This window comes from Equus przewalskii, chromosome 1 (genome assembly GCF_037783145.1).
Source record: "Equus przewalskii isolate Varuska chromosome 1, EquPr2, whole genome shotgun sequence".
Taxonomy (NCBI): domain Eukaryota; kingdom Metazoa; phylum Chordata; class Mammalia; order Perissodactyla; family Equidae; genus Equus; species Equus przewalskii.
In genome coordinates this window covers 105573079-105597237 of record NC_091831.1, presented here as the reverse complement: position 1 = coordinate 105597237, position 24159 = coordinate 105573079, and the positions used below count along the sequence as shown (strand labels likewise).

Sequence of the window (24159 nt, the reverse complement as noted above, 5' to 3'; positions counted from 1 at the left end):
CTGCTGATCTAAATGGAACCTGGCCCTTTAATGCCAGCGTACCTGGCCGGAGTGGGCGGCTAGCCGAGCCGGAGCCCCCGCCTGCCCCCTCAGACAGATGGGGCTGTGCAGTGGATGTTGGGTTGGACTCCGGGTTGAAAGCCGCCTTGCCTGCCTCCGTCTCAGCTTCCTGCCCAGCATCTGCAGCCTCTCTCAAAACTGTTGCACTTTGGCAGTAGATAGCCCCAATTTTCCAGAAGTGTTTGAACATTTACAGTAGACTGCCGCCTCAGAGAGCCCTCCAGACTTTGCAAGTTGTGTATTATCCTTCCTTTCTTGTCCCCCGCATTGCCAGCTGAGTGCCCGGGGGGCCCCAGCTTTGCCCTCACCAGCAGCACCCACCCCAGGTGGCCCCAGTCAGGTGATGGTCTCCATAGCCTTCAGGAGCATGGAAGGAGTGACCAAACCCAGAGCTCAGGGAACCTTCCAGAAGTGGGGCTGGCCTGCCAGCCTAGGGGAAGGCTTCAAAAACAGTAGTATGTGTGGAAAATGTGGATTAGTAGCTTTTTCATCCAGCTCTTTAACATTTTATCTCCATTTTTGCCTGTGTTATCAGCAACACATTTCTGAGGGTTTTTACGTAACCCTTCCCTTCAGGGTTGTTTGGAGTCAGAGCTGCTCTCCAAGTACTCAGTGGGCGCCCAGCGAGGAAGATCATCAAAATAACCTTCAGAGTGCTTAAAAGGGGCACCACCAGTTGAAGAAAAACAGTAAAGCCTTGAATGCATGAACAAGGCTGTTTTTCTTCTGAGGAACCCTAACCGTCCCTGCGTTCCCACAGCACTCCAGGGAATGAAGCTTGGCACCGGCTTGTTTGTCAGCAGCCCCTTGAGGAACACTGCGGCAAGCTGTAATCAATCTGACTTCTGCCAAACCTTAAATGTAGCCCGTGAGGCAACAGGTGCTAGGAGCAGCGAGCTGTTTCCTGTTCCTTGCTCTTTGTGCTGGACCAGTGGCTTTCCCCTACTAGTCAAGGGCTGCTGCTGGGGCGGGAGTTGGGGGAGTCTGGGCATTCCCACCCCTGATTGGGCTTGACTGGCTGCACCTTCATCTGTCTCCACATTGTTTCAATGTACATTTCATTTAAGCCAAAGATTATGCTGTAAATAGAACATTGCAGGCAGAGGGCAAAGAGCACTCCATTCCACTGCAAATAGGAGACAGTGATGAGCTCTCATGCCTGCCTGACACAGAGGGTGTGAGATGGAAGGGGAGGAAGTGGGAAGAGGAAATTGAGGACCAGTTGAGAGGCAGTACAACAAGTGGATAAGAGTGTGTGTTGTGGGGTCAGGACAGGTTCCAGCTCTGCGGCTTGGGCAGGTCCCTTAATTCCATTTCCTCATCTAAGAAGTGTGAATAGTGATAGTTTCTGTCTCGCACGATTGGTGTGAGTAGTAATGAGAGAATTCTGAAAGCACGTAGCCTGATGCCTCGGCTCAGTAAATGCTTAGAGTGTGGCAGCTTTTCTTTCACTCTGTTGAAGCCGTGCATTGCCTCACTTGTGGATGCGTTCATTCACTCACTCATTTGTTCATTCAGCAAGTTTGTCTGGGTGTGTCCTATTGCTGCCAGATGTGTGCCAGCTGATGAGATGAGCAGTGAGACACAGCGCTGCCCCTCAGAGCTCAGGATCGAGGGAGCAAGGGAGCAGGAGGTGACATACATGGGACTGTCACCCAGCAGGACCACGTAGGTTGGAGCGCTCTTGGAACCCTGATAGATTCTTCCCGGTGGGAATGGAGAAAAGGAAAAAAGAATTTGCAGGGATGGGGCTCTTGGATTTGGCCTTGAAGAATATGGAAGACGGGGCCGGCCCCGCGGCAGAGTGGTTGAGTTCGTGCGCTCCACTTTGGCAGCCCTGGGTTTCCCTGGTTTGGATCGTGGGCACAGGCCTGGCATCACTCATGAGGCCATGCTGAGGTGGTGTCCCGCATGGCACAGCTGGAGGTGCTCACAGCCAGAATGTACAACCATGTACTGGGGGGCTTTAGGGAGAAGAAGAAAGGAAAGAAAAAAAAGAATACAGAAGATGATTTCATGGCTCTCTATTAAGATTATTTATTTCAGGGGCTGGCCCTGTGGCCAAGTGGTTAAATTCGTGTGCTCTGCTTCGCCGGCCTGGGATTCGCTGGGTTGGATCCAGGGCACAGACCTAGCACTGTTCATCAAGACTTGCTGAGGTGGTATCCCACATAGAAAAAGTAGAAGAACCTACAACTAGAATATACAACTATGTACTGAGGGGCTTTGGGGAGGTAAAAAGAGGAAAGAGGAAGATTGGCAACAGATGATAGCTCAGGGCCACTCTTCCTCACCAAAAAAAAAAAAAGAAGAAGAAGAAGAAGAAGAAAAGAAGCACTTAGAATAAACACATCCATTAAAAAAATTATTTCAGTTCTGGTTCTTTTCCTGGACTGAGCTCTCTGAGGGCAGGCTCACTGTCCATATCTCCAGTACCGCATGGTGCAGCCTGCAGGGAGGTGGGCCTAGAGAAGGGGCAGGGAGGGCCACTGAGGCAGAAGCAGCCTCTGCAGGGCACAGAGGAGCTGTGGGATGTGGGTAGTCAGGTGTGGTTAGGATAGGGGTGCGTGCAGGTGGCATGGAGAGGAGAGCGGCAGGAGCTAAATAAAGAGTGAGGCTGTGTCACAGGGGTTTTAACTGGGTCCTGAAGGGAGTGGCAAACAGTTTAAGTCAAGATGTGTGTTTTCAAAAGATTTTGCAGATGTGTCGAGCATGAAAATGATTGCAGTCAAGAAGACCTACAAGAACTGATTGTAGTTGTCCAGATGAGAAAGAGGACTTAGCGAGGTGGTGGCATAAGGATGATGGGAAAGAATTCACTCTGGAAAAGCCACATTGTCACTTTTAAATTTGTCTAATTAATACTTCGTAAACATGCGTCATGGGCACTAAATAATTATGGCAAAGACCGTCTCTACTGCAGATGCTTGGTTATTGGTGTGATTTTTCAGAATTATTTTGTTTTCTGAGTAAGCAATATGAGCACAAGATATAAAATCCAAAATATAACCATGTACAGACTTTCTTTTTCATATAAATATTAGCATACTACCATACTGTTGTGCATCTTGCTTTTTTTCTCTTAATATGTTTTAGAGTTGTTCAATACTGGTGTAAATAGAGTTGCCCTATCCTTTTTTTTTTTGGCTACAGATTGTGTTGTTTTTTATTTTTATTGTGATGTAATTTTAGACTTAGAGTCACAAAAATAGTACAGAAAGTATACACCTTTCACCCAGAGTCCCCCTATATTAACCTCTTATGTAATCGTAGAATCATTATCAAAACCAGGAAACTAAGCTTGGTACAGTACTATTAACTAAAGTACATTCAAATTTCACTTTCCCGCTATAATTTCCCAGATTTTGGTTTTCCCACTAATGTCCTTTTTCTGTACTAGGATCCTATTTTGCTTTTACTTCCTAGCCTGCCTTCGTCTCCTCCAGTCTGTGTTAGTTCCTCAGTTTGTCTTTCATGACCTTGACACTTGAAGAGTACCAGTCCATTCATTTGCAGTTTGGGTTTGTCTGATGTTTTCTCGTGAGTAGATTGAGGTTCTGCATTATTGGAAAGGAGACCACAGAGGTGAGAAGGCTAATACATCTTATTACTGGTGATGTTAACCTTGGTCACCTGGCTAAGCTGGATCTTGCAGGATTCTCCACTGTAACTCATCTTTCCTTTTGTCATTATAATTGAGTTTATCTATAGAGGTTTCCCAGCTTTGGCACTATTGGCATCGGGGCTGGACCGTTCTTTGTTGTGGGGCTGTCCTGTGCACTGTGGGATGTTTCACAGAATCATTGTAAGTCAGGAGCATCCTCCTCATTGTGACGACCAATAAATGTCTTCAGACATTTGCCAAATGTCATTTGGAGGGCAAAATTGCCCCTAATCAAGAGCCACTAATCTATAGGATAAATACCTAGAAGTGAATAAAAGGTCTTTTTTGCACATAATGTAGTTTTTATAGTTTTATTCACTTATAACACAACTTGAAACGCGTAGGAAAGTGCACAGATTATAAGTGTTCACAAACTGGACACATGAGCCTAACCAGCACGTCAAGAAATAGAGCATTTCTGGAATTCCAGAAGCTCTCCTGAAGCCCCCTTGCATTCACTCACTCACAGTGCAATCACTGTCTTACGTCCTGACCCCACAGATTAGTTTTGCCTGTCTTGGATCTTTACGTGCAATCACATGCACGCTCAGTTGTTGATGAATACTGCCAGATTGATGCCCAGAGAGGCTTCTCTTTTGCACTCCCATAAACAACGTATGAAAGTGCCGGTTCTCCAGCCCTTCACGCGGTCTCTCTGATCTCCGCCAGTCTGAGCATTTAAGGGTGAGCCTGTTGCAGGCTGAATTGCATTTCTCTTATTAACGAGTTTGAGCATTTTTTCATATATTAAAAGCCAATTGTGTTCTTTTTTGTGAACTGTCTTCTTAAATCTTTTTTGTCTTGGATTATTGATCTTTCTTTTAGTGATTTATTGGAAATTTTATGTGTTAAGGAAATTGGCCCTGTAGCTGAAATATGAGTTATAAATGTTCTTTTTTGCCCAGTTCATTTGTTTTTTACTTCATTTATGATATTTTATGTCAAGCAGGGGTGTGTGTGTGTGTGTGTGTGTGTGTGTGTGTGTGTGTGTTTAAAGTGAAAGATATCAATCTCTTTTTAAGACTTCTGGCTTTTGTGCCATATCCCACTTCGAAACTGTAAATAAATTTAATTCCCATGGTGTCTTCTAGTACTTTTATGATTTCATTTTTATGTTTAAAGCCTTAATACAGAAGTCATTTATTTAGTATAAGGTGTTTCCAGATGGCTTTCAGTGGCCCCATATCATTTATTGAATAATTCATTTTCCTCCATAAATTTGAAATGCCATCTTTATAATATACTAAATTTCTATATGTATTATTTTTAAAGTGCCTTTCTGGATTTTCCAGTCTGTTCCACGAATCTAATCATGTACCTCTTAATATTTACATAGCTGTAGCTTTGTTAAATATTTCATTACACTAAACATGCTTTTTCACCATTTTACTGGCTATTATTTCTTACTCATTTTTCCTTATAGTCTTTGGAATCTGCTTGTTTAGTTCTAAATTGTGTTGGTGTTTGAAACTCAGTTACGTTATTTTATAGGTTAATTTAGGGAAAAGTGTATATTTTGATGCTTTTGAGTCTTCTTACCCAGTGTTCCTTTACACCCATTCAAGATGTCTTCCCTCTGCTGCTCAGGGGAATTTTAAAGCTTTCTTTATGTAGATCTTACAAGTTTCTTATTACATTTACTACTATGGAATATTTTTGTTCCTATTTTAATGGGGTCTTTTATTATATCTTTGAAGTTGGTTGTAGTTTGTATTTATAAAGAGCTTTGATTACTGTATGTTAATTTTATACCCAGCTATCTTACTGATTTTTAGTTGTGTCATTTGGGTTTTCTAATTATATAATTCCATGTTACCCCCTAATTCTTTCTCTGCTAAAATGATAACAACAGTTGTGATAATGGACATCTTTTTCTTCTTCCTGACTATGATAAGAATACTTCTGATATTTCCCCATGAGATAGAGATTTTATCAAGTTAAGGAAGTGTCCATTTATTTATCTCTTATTTTGTTAAAAGTTTTAATGAGGATCATGACTGAATTTTATTGAACATCTTTCAGCATCCATGATGAGGACTAGATGAGTTCTCTTTTGAGTTTTTAATTTAGTGAATTATATTAGCAGATTTTCTAATATTGAACTATCTTTGAATTCTTGGAGTAAAGCTTACTTGGTCATGATGGATTAGTGAGAATATACTAGTAAATTTTATTTCGGATTTTTGCAACAATATTCATAAGTGAGTTTGGCATGTATTTTTTCTTTTAAACCTGTGTTTATCTTTTTTGGTTTGGTATCAATGTTATATTAATTCATATAAAGAACATATAAAACTGCCCCTTTCTTTCATGCTCCTAAATGGTTTAACTACAGTGGCATTATCTGTTCCTTTAAAGGTTAAATAGAATCCCCCTGTGAAAGCTACCCCAAAGAAACCATCTGAGCCAGAGGCTTTCAGGAAGGATAGCTCGTTGACAAGCTTCTCTGGGTCTTCTATGTTTATTTTCTTCCTTGTTTATTAATATGAGTATTTGAGGTTGAATATTCCTTCAGGTGCTCCATTGTCATGATATGTAGTGTTTTTATCTTCATTATTTTCTTAACAATCTGCAACTTTGGTTGTGACTTTCTGTTTGATCCAAGAGTTGCTTAAAACAAAGTTTTTAAATTTCCAGGTGCTTAGGTTATTTATTCTCTAGCTTTTTAAAAAATTTAATTCCTAGTTTTATTTCATCATGCTACATGCTACTATCCAGATTTTATTGAGGTTAATTTTTACGACTATTACATTATCGTTGAAGATGTATCTGTTTTCAGAGTATAGAGGTCTGTCAATTATATCCATCTTATGTTATTTAGATTTTCTTTACCCTTACATGTTTTTCTCCATTTTATTTGCCATGGAATGAAAGAGGTGAATTAAACTCTTCTAATTTATTTTTTGTTTTTTCCCTTCTATCTCAAGTAAGTTTTGCTTCATAAAGTTTGATGCTGCGCTATTTGGTGCATAGATATCCATAGCTGTAAGTCACCATTGTGCACTGTGTATTTTACAGTATAAGGAGTCCCTCTTTGTCTTTATTTCATGCTTTGGATTCTGTATTTTGTTTTGGCTGACGTTAGAATTTTGATTCTCATTTGCCTTTATTTTTTACTTTCTGAATCACATGAAGTATTTCTTGTTATATAGCGTATTATTGAGTTTTGGTTTGTGATCTAATCTGAAAGCTTCTTTGTTTTAATAGGCAAGTTTTGATCATTTACATGAATGTCAGATATATCTGATTCTATCTGTCATTGTATTTTAAGTTATGCTTTCTGTTTTTATTGCTTCTTTTTTTCTTCTCACTGTGTTTTCTGGGTTTTCCTCCTTTTTTTGTATCTTATGTTTCTTTTTTTAGAAGACTTGTATTCTTGTTCCAGTGATAACTCTCTAACTATATCTTTATACATTTAATCTTCCTTGTTTTTATTCTCTAGCTACTTTAAAGAGCTCCTCTTATCTCTGGTATTTTGGAGTGTATAAAGAACGTACCTGCATTAATTATTTATTGATGCCCAACAAATTATCGTAAAACATAGTGGCTTAAAACAACCCACATTTATTATCTCTCAGGTTCCATGGAGTCAGACATCTGGGCATGGCTTAGCTGGTCCTCTGCGTCGCAGTCTCTCACAGCCTGCAGCAAGGTGTAGGCCCAGGGTCTGCAGTCTCATCTGAAGGCCCAACTAGGGAAAAATTTGCTTCCAAGCTCAGCTAGTGGCTGTTGGCAGCACCCAGTTCCTGGCAGGTTGTGAGACTGAGAGCCTCAAGTTTCTTGCTGGCAAGTTAGTCAGAGGCTGCACTCTGTTCCTTGCCACATGGTCCTTTTCAACATGGCAACTTGTTTCATCAAAGCAGGCAAGCCAAGAATACAATAGAGTCTACTAGGAAGACAGAAATCACAGTTGTTTATAACATAATCATATGTATGACATCCTATCATTTTTCTACATTCCATGGATTAAAAGCAAGTCAGTAGTTTCATCCCATGTTCAAGGGGAGGGTGTTACACAAGGGCATGAATAGCAGGAGACAAGGATCATTGAGGCCATATTAGAAGACTGCCTCCTACTACTTAGTGGGGAATCTCTTTATTCTGCATGGTGTGTGTCCTGTAACAGCTATTTTCTTCTCAAATATTGCCTCGGTCCCAGTCTTTCTATTCTCTCCTCAGACTATGATTAGACACATACATCAGTATCTCTCACTCTCTCTTCATATCTATTAACCCATCTTTTTTGTGTTTCCCTGCTCCTTTTCTCTCCATAATGAGTTCTGTGTAATTTCTTCAGAACTATTTTCCAGTCACCAGTTCTCTCTTTCAGTGGTGTCAAAATCCACTGATTTTTTTCAATAATTATGTATTTAATTTTTAAAAGCTCTTTCTAGTTTCTGTTTCAAATTTGCCTGATCATATTCAATAGTATCTTGCTTGCTTTTCTCTGTGATCTCATCGTCTGTTTCTCTAAACATTTTATAGATAGTTATGGTATATTTTGTTTCTGATGATTCTATGATCTAAACACCTTGGGAGTTTAAGTCTTTTGTTTGTTGTTTCTGCCAACTGTCACTCACGTTTCCATGTTTGACTGTGAATTTACATTTTATTGAACCATGGAATTCTGAAAGCCTGAATGGTGGTTGCTCTCCTTCAGGGAGAATTTATATTTGGATTAAACCAAAGCCAGGGGATGTCCTTCTAGAACTGGTAAGCACCCTTCCTCTGTCACCAAGTGTCTCAGGTGAAACTTATGACTTTGCTGCCGTCTTAAGACTTATTCTCCCAGCTGCAGTGCCAAGATCAGTGCCAGCCCTAAGGGATCACTCCTTGTGTGTGCTCACCACACATTGGAATATGTTTATATGTATGCATAAATATAGCTATATATGTATTTTGTATTTGTTTTCTTGAATATTTCCTTTACTTCTGATGAGCTCAGCAATAAGAATAATGTTTAGCTGTCATAATGGAAGATCAGCCCTGCCTCTCACAGAGTATCTTGTCTGCCATTTGCTGGAAGCAAAAGGTGCCTCAAGCACATTTCTCTTTAGAGTTTCTATGTCCCACCTCCATGAGCATGATGAAATAAATGCATTTCCACCTCCAAACCCCTCCTTTCCATTTCCTCCATCACCGAATTTTATTATTTTCTTAGTAGTTAAGATTTTACCTTTAAAAGTTCTATCTCAGTTATTATATGTATCGTTTATGTTTTGCTTCTCCTCCAGCAATTGATATATATAGACAGTCTCCCACTGCTCCCATCCTACCCCACCTGCTTGTCCAGCCTGTTCTTTTCTGTATCATTTCTGCCTCATCTGAGTTTATAGCATATGCATTCTGTTCTCTAACTTCAATCCCCGCCTTGCTTTCAATCAATGCTTTGATCAGTGCTCACTTCTAGTCCTTTTTCTGTGGACTTTCCATTCATTTCTTAGTTGAAGTATTTTCTCCAAAGAAGGATTCGAATGTTTATAAGTTCAAAGATGTTTTTCTGGGGCCGGCCCTGTGGCCGAGTGGTTAAGTTCACGTGCTCCGCTTTGGCGGCCCACGGTTTCGCCGGTTCAGATCCTGGGCTCAGATATAGCACCTCTCATCAGGCCATGCTGAGGCAGCATCCCACATGCCACAACTAGAAGGACCCACAACTAAAAAATATGCAACTATGTACTGGGGGAGGGGATTGGGGGAGAAAAAGCAGGAGAAAAAAAGAAGATTGGCAACAGTTGTTAGCTCAGGTGCCAATCTTTAAGAAATAAAAATGTTTTTCTGTTACCTAAATACTTGAGCAACAGTTTAGTTGATATAACCTCCCAAGTAGCATTTTCTTCCCTTGTGTCTTTCTACCCATTGTTCTGCTACCATCTGACGTCTGACAGTCAATGCTGCTGTGAAGAAATGTGCATGTAACCTGATTTTTTTGCCTGGCTGCCTAAAATATTTTTTGCTTTATCTCTGAAATCCAGTAACTTGATCAGGACGTGCCTGTGTTCATCATTCTTTGCCATTTGTCCTGGAACAGGGCTTTGCTTTTCAGTCTGAGACTGAGATCTTCTTTCATTTCAGGATAGGATCTTGAATTTATATCCAATACTTTTTTTGTTCCATTACTTTAGTTCTCTTCTTTAGGAGTCCTGTGCTCCTGACTCTTGATCTCTGCAAACATCTGCCTCTTCCTTGGGAAAGCGGAAAAAATAGAGAAAACCCCATCCTACCTGCCTCCCACCTATGCTTATGTCAGATCTCCTTTACGTATCTTCCATATGTCATTTCCTCTTAATCTTTTTTGAGTTATTTGTTCATTTCCATTTTCTTTATTTTTTCTCGGTCATCAACTCAAAGTACTTCCCTCTGTGTTCAGTGGTCTCTCTCTTCACCTTCATGCTGCTTTCAGTGTTGGTCGTCTGGTTTTATTTTCTCTTACATTTCTTGACAAAGTCTGATAGTTAATATTTTATCTCCTTTGACTTGACCATCTTTTCCCTGAGTTCTTGTGTATTTGCTTTTTGCAAATGAAAAAATAAAAGGTACAATTACTGTATTTTAAAAAAATTAATGGCCACACGCTTGGACATTATTTTTAGCCATTCTCTGACCATATTATGGGGTGAGTATTCTTTACCTGCTGTCTCTCTCCTGTTCCTTCTCCCTTTTTCATTTGTGCTGTCTTAGTATAGATCCTGTGCTGATCCTTTTCTACTATTATTCACTTCTGAGTTCTTGCTGGATCAGCTATTCATAGGATGGTCTTGTTGGAGAGATCCAGGGCTCTCTCCAGGCTAGCAGGAATTCTCCTTATGAGAGGAGTGTGTGTATGTGTGTGTACATGCACACACTTGTGTGTATCCCAGCCTACAGATAACAGCAGTTACAAGACTGCTTACCACATGGAGTCTTTCTCCTGCTCTGAAGTCTGACTTCCTACCCGTATGGTTTATCCTTATAATTTCCTTGTGAAGTGCTGATTTACCTCCTTCTACCTTGTGACACGTTGTATCCAGGAAATCTTTTATCACGTCTGAGCATGCGTTTCTTTCTTTTTTCCTGAATAAATAATAGTTTTATCGAAGAAGAGTATGCATACAAAACGTACACAAATCCTAAGTTTGCACCTTGATTAGTTTTTATAAAGTGAACACACCTGTGGAACCAATGCATGGGTCAAGAACCAGGATATGAATCTTGATAAGTGAACTCCAAGTCCTATGCTTCTGACCCAGCTCAGGGCCCTTGACCTCCACCAACATCTGCCTCCTCATTGGAAAAGTGGGAGAAAATAGAGAAAGCCCCATCCTACCTGCCTCCTGTGGTTGTTACAAGCCCCAAGATAACAGATGTTAGAGTGCCTTGTCATTTGTAAAGCATGACACAAATGCCACCTTCCATCTCGAAGGCATCACATGACATAACGTTAGTGTGGTCCACCCCATTTTTCCAGTAGTGAAAATTAATCACGGAAGGGCAAGTGCTTGGCCTGAGCACACAACAATGCCGATAGCCATGCGGGGTCAGAAGCTGCCATTCTAAAGTCACCTTTCCTGCTCATCCCCCTTGCCTTTGTTTTTAAGCTGAACAAAAGGGAACCACTATCCTGACTCTCAACACTATAGTTTTCTCTTACTTGTTTTTTGGTTTTTTTTGAGGAAGATTAGCCCTGAACTAACATCTGCTGCCAATCCTCCTCTTTTTGCTGAGGAAGACTGGCCCTGAGCTAACATCCATGCCCATCTTCCTCTACTTTACATGTGGGATGCCTGCCACAGCATGGCTTGCCACGTGGTGCCATGTCCACATCTGGCATCCGAACCAGTGAACCCCGGGTTGCTGAGGTGGAACATGTGCAGTTAACCGCTGTGCCACTGGGCTGGCCCCGTCTCTTACTTGTTTTGAACTTCATATAAATGGAATATATCATATTCCATTTTTCTACCAGACTGTAATTTATCTGTTTTGTTGTTGATGGGCATTTGGGTTGTTTCCAACTTTGGGACTAATACAAATACTGTTGCTATGAGCATTCTTGACACTGCTTTTGGTGAACATATACACACATTTCTGTTTGACACATACTAGGAGTAGAACTGCTGAGTATTAGGATGTGCATGTCTTCAGCTTTAGTAAACACTGCCAAAGAGTTTTCCAAAATTGTTGAGCCAAGCAATCTCGTCATTAGTTTGAGAGGGTTCTTATCACACCACATCCTTGCTGACACTTGGTGTTCTCCATCGCTTTCATTCTAGCCATTCTGGTGGTTTGTAGAGGTGTCTAGTTCTGGGTTTGATTGCCTGTCCCCAGTGACGAATGAAACTTGAGCCCCTATTCATGTGTTTATTGGCCATCCTATTTGTTTGGATATTCTCTTTTGTGAAGAGTCTATTCAAGTCTTTTGCCTGTTTTTCTACTGGATCATTTTCCTAATTGATCTGCAGGAGTTTTTTTTAAGTTATATTCTGGATGCAAATCCTTTGTTTGTTCTGTACGTTGCAGATATCTCTCCCATGTATTGCACATATCTTCTCTCACTTCCTTACAGTTGTCCTTTGGTAAACAGAAGATCTTCATTTTAATATAGTGTAATTCATTAATTTTTCCCTTTATGGTTAGTACTTTTTGTGTTCTGTTCAAAAATCTCTGCCTGACCTCATTCTCCTTTTCTTTGATGATTCGAAAAGTTTTATGAGAAAGTGCTGTCTATAAAGTGCATAGTAAACAGTTTACACCACTTTCTTTCCCTGTCTCCTGATGGGGCACTTATGTCTCCTAATCCCAAACACGCCTGCCCCATAAATTCACTTCCCGGGTCAGCCTTGTCTCGTGAACACGTGTCCACTCACTGACACCACACTCTCAAAGAGCTCTTGGGTCAAAGTGCATGAAATCAAACATTTAATGAAGTGCCGTCAGTCTTTCTGGGACCAGCTGGTGCTGCACTCAGGCTCTCATCATTTTATCATTCCATTGAGAGATGAACAATAATGGGAACGTGGGGGCTTTCCTGAACCCAGATGCACAGTATTCTACTTCAGTCATCAACTTCTTTAAGGGCCAGAGCAGCTCCGAGATACTTGAAAAATGAGTAAGAGCTGTGGGCTTAGTGCTTTGTCAAAGCCTCTCCAGCTCTGCTTTCCTTCCCTTTTTCTCTTTTATTTTTGTCCCTTCAACTTCTAAACACTTTTTCCTTTAGACAGCACAGTTGCACATCTATCCTATGCAGATGTTTGAGATTACTTGGAACATTAGACTCTGAACTGAGCAGGGCACACCCTTTGTGAGTCTGCTGTGACTGCCTGGAGCTGTGCAAGGGAACCCCTGATGCTCACCCTGCCTGACATGCACCCGCAGGTCCCCCAGCCACGGCCTGGAGGGTGATATCTCCCCGCTCCAGCTGAGCCTTTTTGCCGTGATTGGGTTTGGCATCCTGGAAGTACTGTGTCTTTAAAAGAGCCTTAGGTACATCTGTTCTCAATTTTCAGACCACGAGGCGAGGATTTGGGTGCAAGTAGTTTATCTGGGAAGTGATCCCAGGAAGCACTGTGAGGGCGCAGAGAAGTGAGAGCAGGGGGAGGAGAGTCAGGAAAGGTGCACTGGTGGGCAGGCAATGATGTGGGCAACGGGGCCACCCACTGGGACCCTCCAGGAGGCGTGTGGAACTTGCCTCAGAGCCATCCCACCCAGGGGGACGGGAGTATCCAGCCCCCATCCTTGTGGTCAAGGGTTGCTCTGTGACCAGAGAACGGCCTCCAGCAGGCAGGCTCAGGAAACAGAAGGCCGTATGTGAGGACACTGTCTCCCTGAGTCCTGCAGGGAAGACCGAGGCAGACAAGGAGGACACTGGCCGTGTCTGCTTTAGTTATTTTGGTAAATTGATAAAGTGCTCATTCTGAGCACTTTGCCCATGTCCAAGTTTCCTACTAACACAATGGGACTCCGTGTTTTTAAATGCCTATTCCTGTTTTAGTAGAATTATTTTAATTGTATACTTGTGTATGTTAAGAAATTCTCTAGGTGAAATACTATAAGAAATTACAGCTCAGTTGAGCTAGAAAACAGGTGACCACAGGGAGCATTGCGGTTGCCTCTTTAACCCCATGGGGACCCTGAGCCCTTTATTACCCTCCAGGCTCTCGCTTTGGGCCTGTGTAACGGCTACCCTCCATGATAAGGCTCACTTGATGAGATTCTTTTGCTGTGTGCTCTGTGTGACCCATGGGTATCTGCCTTATACCTTCCCACATAAATGGAAGGTGCCTGTATGTTAATGGCTCCCAGCCTGCGCCCTGCTCCAGACACCTCCTAGGCCTTCAGTAGCCGGTGCTGGAACTGCTGAACTGAATCCCCACGAGACAAGCCCTCCTAGGAGGAAATGTACGGAATTTTGTTGAGCTAAATGAACCAGTTGAAATGATGCACCTATTTTTTTGACATTCAGATTCATGACCTTCCCTCTCCCCGTCACATTTCAAATTCCAAATCCAAAATGGTCACTTGGCCCCACCTTCTGACCCCAGCTGTGACCTGCGTGCGGTGTTCTCGGTAGTTATGTTCCTTCCCTTGTCAGCAGCATCTGATGTGCGCTGGACTTTGGTGCCTGGTGGAAGGAGATACATCTTGCAAGACCAAGCTGGACCCTCCCCTGGACGGCACGGAGTGTGGGGCAGACAAGGTAACCCCCACCTCTCACTGCCCCTAGTGGGCAGCCCCACGTCTCCAGGGCATTGGGCACCTATCCTGAAAGGTGGTCTGCACGATACTCAGGAGCCCCTGAACATGCCCTGGGCCACCCCAGAAGTGCCCACAGAGCCCACTCTGGGTACAGAGGGCCACCTACATCACCTCTCTCCATTTTTCTCTTACAAGAATCATTAACTTAATATTTTTGTTAAATTAACTCCTTTTGTCACATAAGTGAATTTACTTAAAAGGAAAACTTTTATATCAGTAGACTATAAATGGAAAAACAGGAGCACCTGCCATACGCAAAGGCTATTGTGAAATGGATTCAATGAGAACAACATTATCCGATTCTAGCTAGAGGTTAAGAGAGTGAACCTGTGACCTGATCTTCATGAACAGGAGAGAAGGGTGAGTGTTAGAGAAGAGAGTGTTCAGGGCCGGCAGCCACAGACTGAGACCTTCTCCTTAGTCTTATTGCAGGAATTGAGATGCTGTGATGGGAGCCACCTCATCACCTCTCCTGCCCCAGGGTATGTGCCGCACACCTTGGGAAATTCTGTTTTAGAGGATTGGCTTTCTCTTATCCTCAGAAAGAGCCCAAGCTCACCCACATAGAGCCAACTGTGTTGTCTCCAAGCACCAGACCCAACTCTGAAGTTCAAAACCACCAAGCCAGGAAATGCTGCCTTCCAGAGAGAGACACTCATATAAAGCAAAGTTTGCACAAGCTCAGGCCTCTTCGTGAGCCATGTGAATTAATCCTTTTTCTGGGAGTTGAGAAACCCGATGGAGCACATCCCATGTGAAAGTTCAGAGCAAAATCCAAACCCCAGAAGGATGTAGGTGTCAGATAGAGTAAGTAAGGAATGTTGCTGGAGTTAGCGAACATGCACACTCTGAAGTAGCCCACTTTTATGTAAATTACAAGCATCGATTTTTGGTGGGACGGTGTTTGTTCACATGCAAGGAATTGCAGTTCTGTGGTGAGTGAGCGGGTCTGCCTCACTCGAGCTGAGTGCCCCTGGGCCCACGGCCCACCCTCCTGTGTTTCAGTGGTGCCGCGCCGGGGAGTGCGTGAGCAAGACGCCCATCCCGGAGCACGTGGACGGAGACTGGAGTCCATGGGGTGCCTGGAGCATGTGCAGCCGGACGTGTGGGACAGGAGCCCGCTTCCGGCAGAGGAAATGTGACAACCCCCCGTAAGTCCCCCTTGACCAGGCATCCTCTAGGGTGCCTTGATCGGGGTTTCTGAACTGCAGCTCTCACTGCCTTACCCAAAGCAGAGTCTGTCGCCTGCTGAGAATCTGAGCTTAAGGAAAATGAACTTGAACCAAAGGTCCAGGGTGCAGGCACACTGTGTCTATCAGATGGCTCTCCGCTTAAACAGAGCATTCTGTGAACATGGACACGGTTAAGTCCTGTGGTGAACTGGCTTCTTGTTCCTTGCGTGGGCTTTGGTAGAAAGGTTTCCCGAGACAGCTGGATAACAGTCCCTTCTGGCCTGCTTCCCAGCTTCCTTATTTGAGGGTCATTCCAGGGAAGCCCAGAGACCTTCAGGAAAGAGAGGTCCTCCTTCAAATTGGCGGTTAGCTGACTTCGGAGCACCTCGGCCATTGATTAGTCACAAGGCGTCTGTGGGTTTAGCTGCCTTACTCATCCAAATATTTCTCACCTGTCCTCTTAGAACTATTTGACAGAAAGTAGTTTTGGGGGTGTTTATCCTCATAGGCTTCCTTTTATCAGCTGTCATGGCACCATGACCCTTCCTGTTCACCTTTGCTCATTTGCTCTGAAAAATTTAGGGCTAGGTTTTGTGCTCAATTATAATTCCTTCACCACAGATTGTTTCTCTTCTTCTCTTGAAATTTCCCATTTTTAATATTTCTTTAAATGGTCTGTTTTAGGTCTTGTACGCCATCAGCTGCATCACATTAATTTTGAAAATGAGCAAGTTAGAAATCATGACTGAAAAGCAATGCTTTAGAGCCAGCCCTGATGGCCTGGCGGTTAAAGTTCAGCGCGCTCCACTTCAGCAGCGCGGGTTCGGTTCCCAAGCACAGACCCAGGCCACTCGTCTGTCAGTAGCCATGCTGTGGCTGTGGCTCACATAGAAGAACTAGAAGGACTTACAGCTAGAACATACACCTGTGTCCTGGGGCTTTGGGGAGGGGAAAAAAAAAGACCAGTCACTCATTTTTTAAAAAAAGCTTTATATCCACAATTAAGTCTTGTTAGTGAATAATTAGCAAATCCCTCTTGTGCTTAAAAATCCTGATGCCCAGGCTACAGCCCACACTCTGGGGGTGGGACCCAGGAACAGAGGTTTCAGATCTCCCCGAGTGATTCCAGTAGCCAGCCAAGGTTGAGAACCTCTGGATTAAAGGAAAACTTGAGCTCCCAGTTTAGTCCATGGCAGAACACCGTTGTTTCCCAGGAGTGCTATCAGAATGGGTACCGTATATTTTGTCTTATGAAAACTTTTCCCACTAACACCCAGCAGAGTGCCTGACACATAGTAGGTAGGTATTTAATCTTTTAGGAATGACGTCTTAATTAAAAGCATAGGTGCTGTATTAGGATTCTCCAGAGAAAAAGAACCAATAGGACATGTATGTAGAGTCACACGGTCTGCTGTCCACTAGCTGGAGGCCCAGGAAAGCTGGTGTTGTAAGTCAGTCCAAGTCTGAGGGCCTGAGAACCAGGGGAGCTGATGGTGTAAACCCCAGTCAGAGGACAGGAAAAGATGAGAGGATATGTCCCAGCACAAATAGAAGCTGGGATTGGGGGCATGGGCAGGTAGAAAATTCCTCCTCCTTCTGCCTTTTGTTCTATTCAGATCCTCGATGGATTGAATGATGCCCACCTCCATGGGGAGGGCATTCTACTGAGTCTGCTGATTCAAATGCTGTTCTCATCCAGAAACACACTCACAGACACACCCAGAAATGTTTAATCTGGGCATCCTGTGGCCAGTCAAGTTGACACATAAAATTCACCATCACAGATGGCTAGGTTAGAAAACCTATTTAGCTAAATGATGAGAAATTAGTAAAGAGTGGTCTCAGCTTTTACATTGCTCTCTGATGAAGTTAAAATAGTTCCACCTCTGGCCCTGAGGTGAGAGCTCTGGGTTTGGAATCTGGTACTCATTTCATTGGTTATTGGTCATGTGACCTCAAGGAAGACCCTTCTCTTCTCTGGGTCTCAGTTTCTCCCATTGGATGCAACTGGCTGCCCCCCATGACTCTGCTGTACTCACCGTCTCCACCCCAGCTGCTTTCTGCCCTGCCTACTTGTGGTTGCTCTGGGATACCGCAGGGGTGTTTTGTGATGGGGGGCTTCTGAAGACCCCGTAGTTCAGAGAGCCATGTTAGCATAACTTCCCTGGTCTGCTGTGAGATTTCATATGTGGGATCCTCACCCCATCCCCCCAGACCCAGTGGCCCCAGGGAAAGGCTGTTCTAGAAATCCCAAAGTTGTTATAAAAATCTTCTTTCCTTCCTCTACTTTATCAGGTGCCCCCCCAGCCCCCCTCCCCCCCCCCCCCCCGCCCAGTGTTGGTCATGAACTTTATCTCTCCTTGCCCCTCTTCCTAAGTCTTATCATTGAGGAATGAGGGAATTTGTAGGCCTCCCACACGTAGGCAGCTGAGGGGTTTATGGGTCTCCCACTTGCTACCCCCCACCCTACCCCACCAAATTCATTCTCCACGCAAAGCCAGAGAGATCCACTTAAGCATAAATCCAATTATATTTCTTCCTGCTTTGGCCCTTTTGGTCATTTCCTGCTGCACTTAGAATAAAATCCATACTCCTGACCGTGGCCTCTGTATTAGTTTTCTGTGACTGCCATAATAAACTACCACAACTTGGTGTCTTAAAGCCACAGAAGTTTATCTTCTCACAGCTCTTGAAACCAGAGTCTGAAATCAAGGTGTTGGCAGGATTGATTCCTTCACAAAACTCTGGAGGAGAATCCGTTCCATGCCTCTGCCCTGGCTTCTGGTGGCTTTGGCATTCTTTGCCTTGTATACTTACCACTCCAACCTCTGCCTCCATCTTCACATGGTCCTCTTCTCTATGTGTCTTCTCACTCTCTCTTCTCTTCTAAGGACACTTATTATTGAATTTAAAGACCACCCTAATTCAGGATGGTCTCATCTCATAATTAAGAGATCCTTTATTATATCTAGCAAGACATTTTTTCCAATTAAGATCACATTCGTAGGTTCTGGGTGGGCTTATCTCTGGGAGCGTAGGGAAGGACCACCCTTCAACCCACTACAGCCTTGAAGCCTCCTTTGTCTTCCTAGACACAGTGCTCCAACCTCCAAGCCTTCCGCAGGGCTCCTTTCTCTCCCCAACTTGTCTTTTCCCCTCTTAGGGTCTCAAGGTAAATGTCTTCTCCTCAGACAGGCCTCCTGCCCTGACCAGCTTGCATGAGGTGAGTGCCTGCTTTACACTCTCTCTCAGCACCCTTTGTTAATGTTGCACATATTCTAACGATTTGTAATTACGTATTTGCTCACTTGTTTTTACTTTGTCCTCCTCACTGGCCTTGGAGGTTTGGGCAGCATTCTCCCTTCCATGCCTGCAGCAGAGCAGCCCTCCATAACACGTGCTGCCTGCCTTACTGCCTGGATGCATGCTTGCTGAGAAAAAGCATTTTTGTGCTCTTCCAATGCCCCCAAACTCACATGTAATATTGTTTTTTCCCCTGAAACACAAAGGTTATTGTAAATTATTATGCCAAGAAGGTTGATCACCAGGTAGGCCCTTTCCTCTGTACCATCTCACCTCCCTGAGGCCCAAATGCTGTGAACGGTCAGAGGATGGGCTCCAGGTCCCCTGCACGTAAGGGCCTTCTTCCCCTGTGCCCACCTTGCCCCAGAGAGGCTGTAGCTCACAGCTAGAGGTGCTCGGCACCCTCTCAAGAACAAGCTCTAAAACATACCCCGGCCTTGTTTATCCCAAGTGAGAGAAACAATATGTTTTTGCTCCTATAATATTTACGCCTTGATAGTCTGCCCAAGCTTTCGCAATAAGAGTGGAGCTCTATTTCCTGTTCTGAACAGAAGCGACAGACTCTTTTTCCCCTGTAGTTTTCTACAAGGTTCCCCACCTTCCTGGAGCCACCCCACGTGAATGGGAAGAGAAGGGCTGGCCTTGGGTGGGTGGTTTAGCGGCGTCCCGGGAGCTTCCCGGGGAGATGCAGGATGCAGACAGTGTTTGATGAAGTCCAGGCAGTGGCTGTCAGCCTGCTTTTGCAGAATGGCCTGATGTGGTGATTCTTACAAAGCACAGCTGATCGAGACCCCAGAGCCAAGCTCTGACCAAAACAATGTCTTCTCCCCGGCTCACTCCTTAAATCACAAGGCTCGCTGCCTTGAGATTTCCTGAGGATGTCCAAATCTCACTGCTATGTACATTCTTGGACTTGGAAAGCTCCCACCGCCCTCTCCCCACCCCCTTCATTTTATATTCCTGGCCCCTTTCCCGTCTTCTGCAGCTGGTTTATTCACTGTCCAAAAATACTGGCAAGAGAGTCACCTCCCTTTTTTTTTTCTAGTCTTGGTTCTTTACAGCTATTGGAATTTTTATTTCTTGCCAGCTGACATTGAGGCCTTAGGGACCATCCATGTTTGGTTTTTGGGGGTTTTTTTGTGGTTTTCTGCTGAGGAAGATTAGCCCTGAGCTAACATTTGTTGCCAATCTTCCTCTTTTTTTGCTTGAAGAAGATTAGCCCTGAGCTAACATCTGTGCCAGTCTTCCTCTATTTTGTATGTGGGTCACCACCACAGCCTGGCTGATGAGTGGTGTAGGTCTGCACCCAGGATCCGAACCTGTGAAAGTGCTGAAGCAGAGTGCTTTGAACTTAACCATTAGGCCACAGGGCCAGCCCCCGACCATCTGTATTTTTAATCCAGTTTCCCAGGCTCATCCTTTCCTGCCAGCATTTGTGTCACTGTCAGTGGGAGTTTCCACCAAAATACTACAAGGCAGAAAGTTGACCTCTAATTCAAATTGTGGTACCCCATCAGGAGGCTTGTGTCTGGGAGAGGACTGGGAGTAGGGTGGGGAGAAAAGGCTCAGATGTTCTTGTGTAATGAGCCAGCTCTGTCAGAGCATGAGAAGGATGGGAAGGCAAGGGGAGCATAGAACCAGGATAGCATCTGGCTCACCACACACAGTTGCCCCGTGAGCGTCGGAAAGGAAAGCAGATAGCTTCCTAAGACCCTGTGGAAGGATGAGGGGAGTGAAGTTATAGGCCTGTAATGGCTTTTTCTACAGCGAAACCCCCATATGTGTGCTTTCAATATGCCAGTGACCTGGTGTTCACATGGGTAGTTTTTAAAAATCTAGTCTTCTACACTTGAGCCTAAGTTTGGATACCTTTCAGAAGAGGCCAGAAAACTAAAGCATCTTCTATCCTGCAGGGACGTTAGCAGCCCTGCACCACTTCTGAAATCGGGTACCCGTGCCCAGCTGGCTCATTGGAGCTCATGGTGCTAGCGATGGAACTGTCGGCTCTCCACTGAGCTCACTGTGTCTCTGGATGGTGAACCACTGTGTGACTTTATCTTCCATATGTCTTCACTGAATACAGCAGAGCCAAAAAATAAAAAGTCCCACTCAGCTAGCATCTTTCTCTTCCTCCCACCTCGATTCTACGTGTCCGTCGCTTCCAAGGAAGGGCATATCTGCTGCTGTGCGATCCTGTTCATCTCAGCAAACCTTTGCTGCCTCCCTGCTCAGCCCTGGGGTCTGCCCAGGGCTCTTTGGACCCTTCCCTGGCCAGAGGTTCTCCTGCCCTGCAGGAGATGCAGAGGAGCTTAACTTTTTCTCAACACTTCCAGTTTCTCACCAAAGCCTTTCTACTTTATTCTTTGCCTTATTTTTAAACATCTTTGTTAAGGAATAACATACAGAAAAGTGCACCTATCCTGTGCTGTGGCCCCAGCACAGCACTGCTCATCACGATAGAGCACGTTTAAGCACGCATGCAGGAGCATGTTGGCACAGCGGGAGGGAGTCATTGGCTTCTAGTGTGCATGTGTGTGACCAAATGAGGCCCCGATCTGGCAGAACGGCTGTGCCATCTCCGCTGCCCTGAGCGCGGTAAGCTTCCACTTGCCTCCCCAGCCTCACCAACGCTCGCTGTTGTCAGTCTTTTCCATGTGGGCTGTTCTGGTGGGTGGGTAGCGATATCTCGCTGACAGTTTTATTTGCAGCTCCTTCATAAGGAATGAGGCTGAGCCTCTGTTTGTGTCTGTATTTGCCATCCTTTCTTGTGAAGTGCCTGTTCAAGGCATTTGGTTTTGTATCTAAACTTCTACTTTATTCATGTTTAGAAAGTCCTAATAGAGTACAAATAAAAAGTGAGGATTGATATTGGGCAAGCATCTTGAAAAATCCGTCACACCCAAATGTGTCGTTGGGTCTGGCTGGCCTCCCCAGCTGGTGGGCACCCCCTTCCCAACCTGCTCCTGCTGCATCCAGGAGCTCTTGTGGGTCACACTTATTTCCACCTCTGACTAACCCATTGAGCAGTTATTTAACTTGTTGGAGCTTCAGTTTCCTCATCTGAAGGATGCAGTCAGGAACCCCTTCTGATTCTTTGTGCAAACTTAATGAGGTTCTGGTTCTAACGAGCAGGCAGAGTGTGAGCCCTCTGGGCATATTAGCCTGTGACCATTGTTTATGTGAAAGTGCCTCTATCCTTACAGCTTCTCACCCGTGTCCTCCGGTGACCATACCTCATTTTGGGACGGGTGAGATTTCACCTTGCTGACACCTCCCCTTGCATGTCTGTGAGTCCTCGTGGGGCCTTGGAGCCTGTGCAGTGGAGCCCGGCAGGCCTGTCTTTGCCTTCCAGCCCTTGTGAGAAGGGCTGAGTGAAGGACACAGACCTACTTCTAGCTCTCAAAAATGGACAGCTCTATTCTACCACCCTCCGATTTAGCCATGGCAAGCTTGTGTTCTGTTGTTTAATCTTCCTCAACATCTTTTTTTTTTTTAAATATTCTATTTTTTTTCCTTTTTCCCCCCAAACCCCTCCGGGTACATAGTTGTATGTTCTTAGTTGTGGGTCCTTCTAGTTGTGGCATGTGGGACGCTGCCTCAGCCTGATTTGATGAGCAGTGCCGTGTCTGCGCCCAGGATTCAAACTGACGAAATACTGGGCCGCCTCCAGCGGAGCACACGAACTTAACTACTTGGCCACAGGGCCAGCCCCCTCAACATCTTTTTATTTTATCTACAGTGTTTGGCTCAGAGGAACTTCCCACAGTGAGAACCCCAGCCCTCTGCTCCTCAGACTTTGGGAGGGTGATCTCTCCTGACTGTGTTTGCTAGCCCAGCGCAGCATCTCCACAAGGCCCTTGTGTCTATACAACTCAAGCTTGGTGTGGGTTCCTTAGTAAAGTTGATCCTCTCCAGATTCTTCCACAGAACTTCTGTCAGTGAGCCATTTGTGGACCTCCTCATTAGACACACCTTCTGCCACAAAGATTCTCCTCTGCTTTATAGCATATGTAGAGAGCCCGTTTCTGTTGTCTCAGCACCAGTGTGTACCCAGGAGGCCCTTTGTGGTGTCACAGTAACTCTCAGATGAGCTGTATTATAGACACAGTCGTGATTCGTGAGTGAGCTGAGTGCAGCTCCTGCCACAGGCTGACTTATGACACTGCAATGATTTAGGGAGCAAATCACGCTGCTCGTGAATTGCTTTCCCTCTTTTCCCACATTGTTCAAGATAGTGACCAAAATAAAACTGAAAAAAAAAAACAAACAACTCTTTTGCTCATTCTTTTTTGAACAGGGAAATTTTAATGTAAAAAAGCATTAGCTATAACAGGTGACTGGAGTAATGGGGAATTATCTGCTAAGAGGTAAAGAGAACTCTAAAGAAGACAGAAAGAACAGATATAGGAATCTGTCTCTATCTTCAGGTCTGAGGCAGACACCCAAAGAAGGAATAAATATGGACAAGGGTGCCCTCCTCACACATGCACCCAGGGCTCAAATTCCTTGGGGTTTGTCGGAGAAGGTGCAGCCAAGGCCCACTGGATAAGGGAGAAGTTGGCAGAAGTGCTGTGCTGGTGGAACTCTCTGAAAAGTCACACTTAGGGGTGTCAGGGAAAGCTATCTGTGGGGAGAAACTGCATCTGAGACCAGGCTGGGAATTTTCCCAAAGCGTTGGTGTGCTTGGAAGCTGCCCTCTGGGATGGATGCTGCCTACAAGGTGGTGGCATGCATCACAGGCCACCACAAGAGTCTCCTGAGAGAAATCACATACCGGAACCAGAGAGAAAAGCCTGTTCCTCGTCTACTGTCTCTCTAGTACCTTGTACTGACAAAACTTAGCATCATGCCTGTTTGACTGGAGACCTTTAATTTTTCATGTGACTTCAAGTCTTCGTCTAGTATCCTTTCATTTGAACTTGAAGGACTCCCTTTAGGGCAGGTTTGGTGGTAAAAAACTTCTCCAGCTTTTGCTTATCTGGGAATGTCCTAATTTCTCCCTCAATTTTGAACAGTTTTGCTGGGTATGGGATTCTGAGTTGAAAGATTTTTTTCTTCTTTGAGAACTTTGAGTGTATGAACCCACTACCTTCTGGCCTCTAAGGGTTCTGATGGGAAATAGGATCATAATTTATTGAGGATCTCTTTTTTTTTTTTTTTTTAAAGATTTTATTTTTTCCTTTTTCTCCCCAAAGCCCCCCGGTACATAGTTGTGTATTCTTCGTTGTGGGT

At 44.4% G+C, this 24159-nt stretch overlaps 1 protein-coding gene across 11 annotated transcripts in view; it reads left to right on the top strand.

Moving 5' to 3' along the window:
- Positions 1 to 24159, top strand: part of ADAMTS17 (ADAM metallopeptidase with thrombospondin type 1 motif 17) — a 338906-nt gene that overhangs the window by 194667 nt on the left and 120080 nt on the right. For 7 of the 11 annotated variants that reach the window (XM_070620376.1, XM_070620352.1, XM_070620358.1 and 4 more), the window contains exons 11-12: positions 14289 to 14393; positions 15458 to 15603. In XM_070620376.1, the coding sequence (XP_070476477.1) occupies positions 14289 to 14393; positions 15458 to 15603 (251 nt within the window). The remainder of the gene's footprint in view (positions 1 to 14288; positions 14394 to 15457; positions 15604 to 24159) is intronic. The other 4 variants (XM_070620387.1, XM_070620368.1, XM_070620420.1 and 1 more) reach the window with 1 other exon arrangement.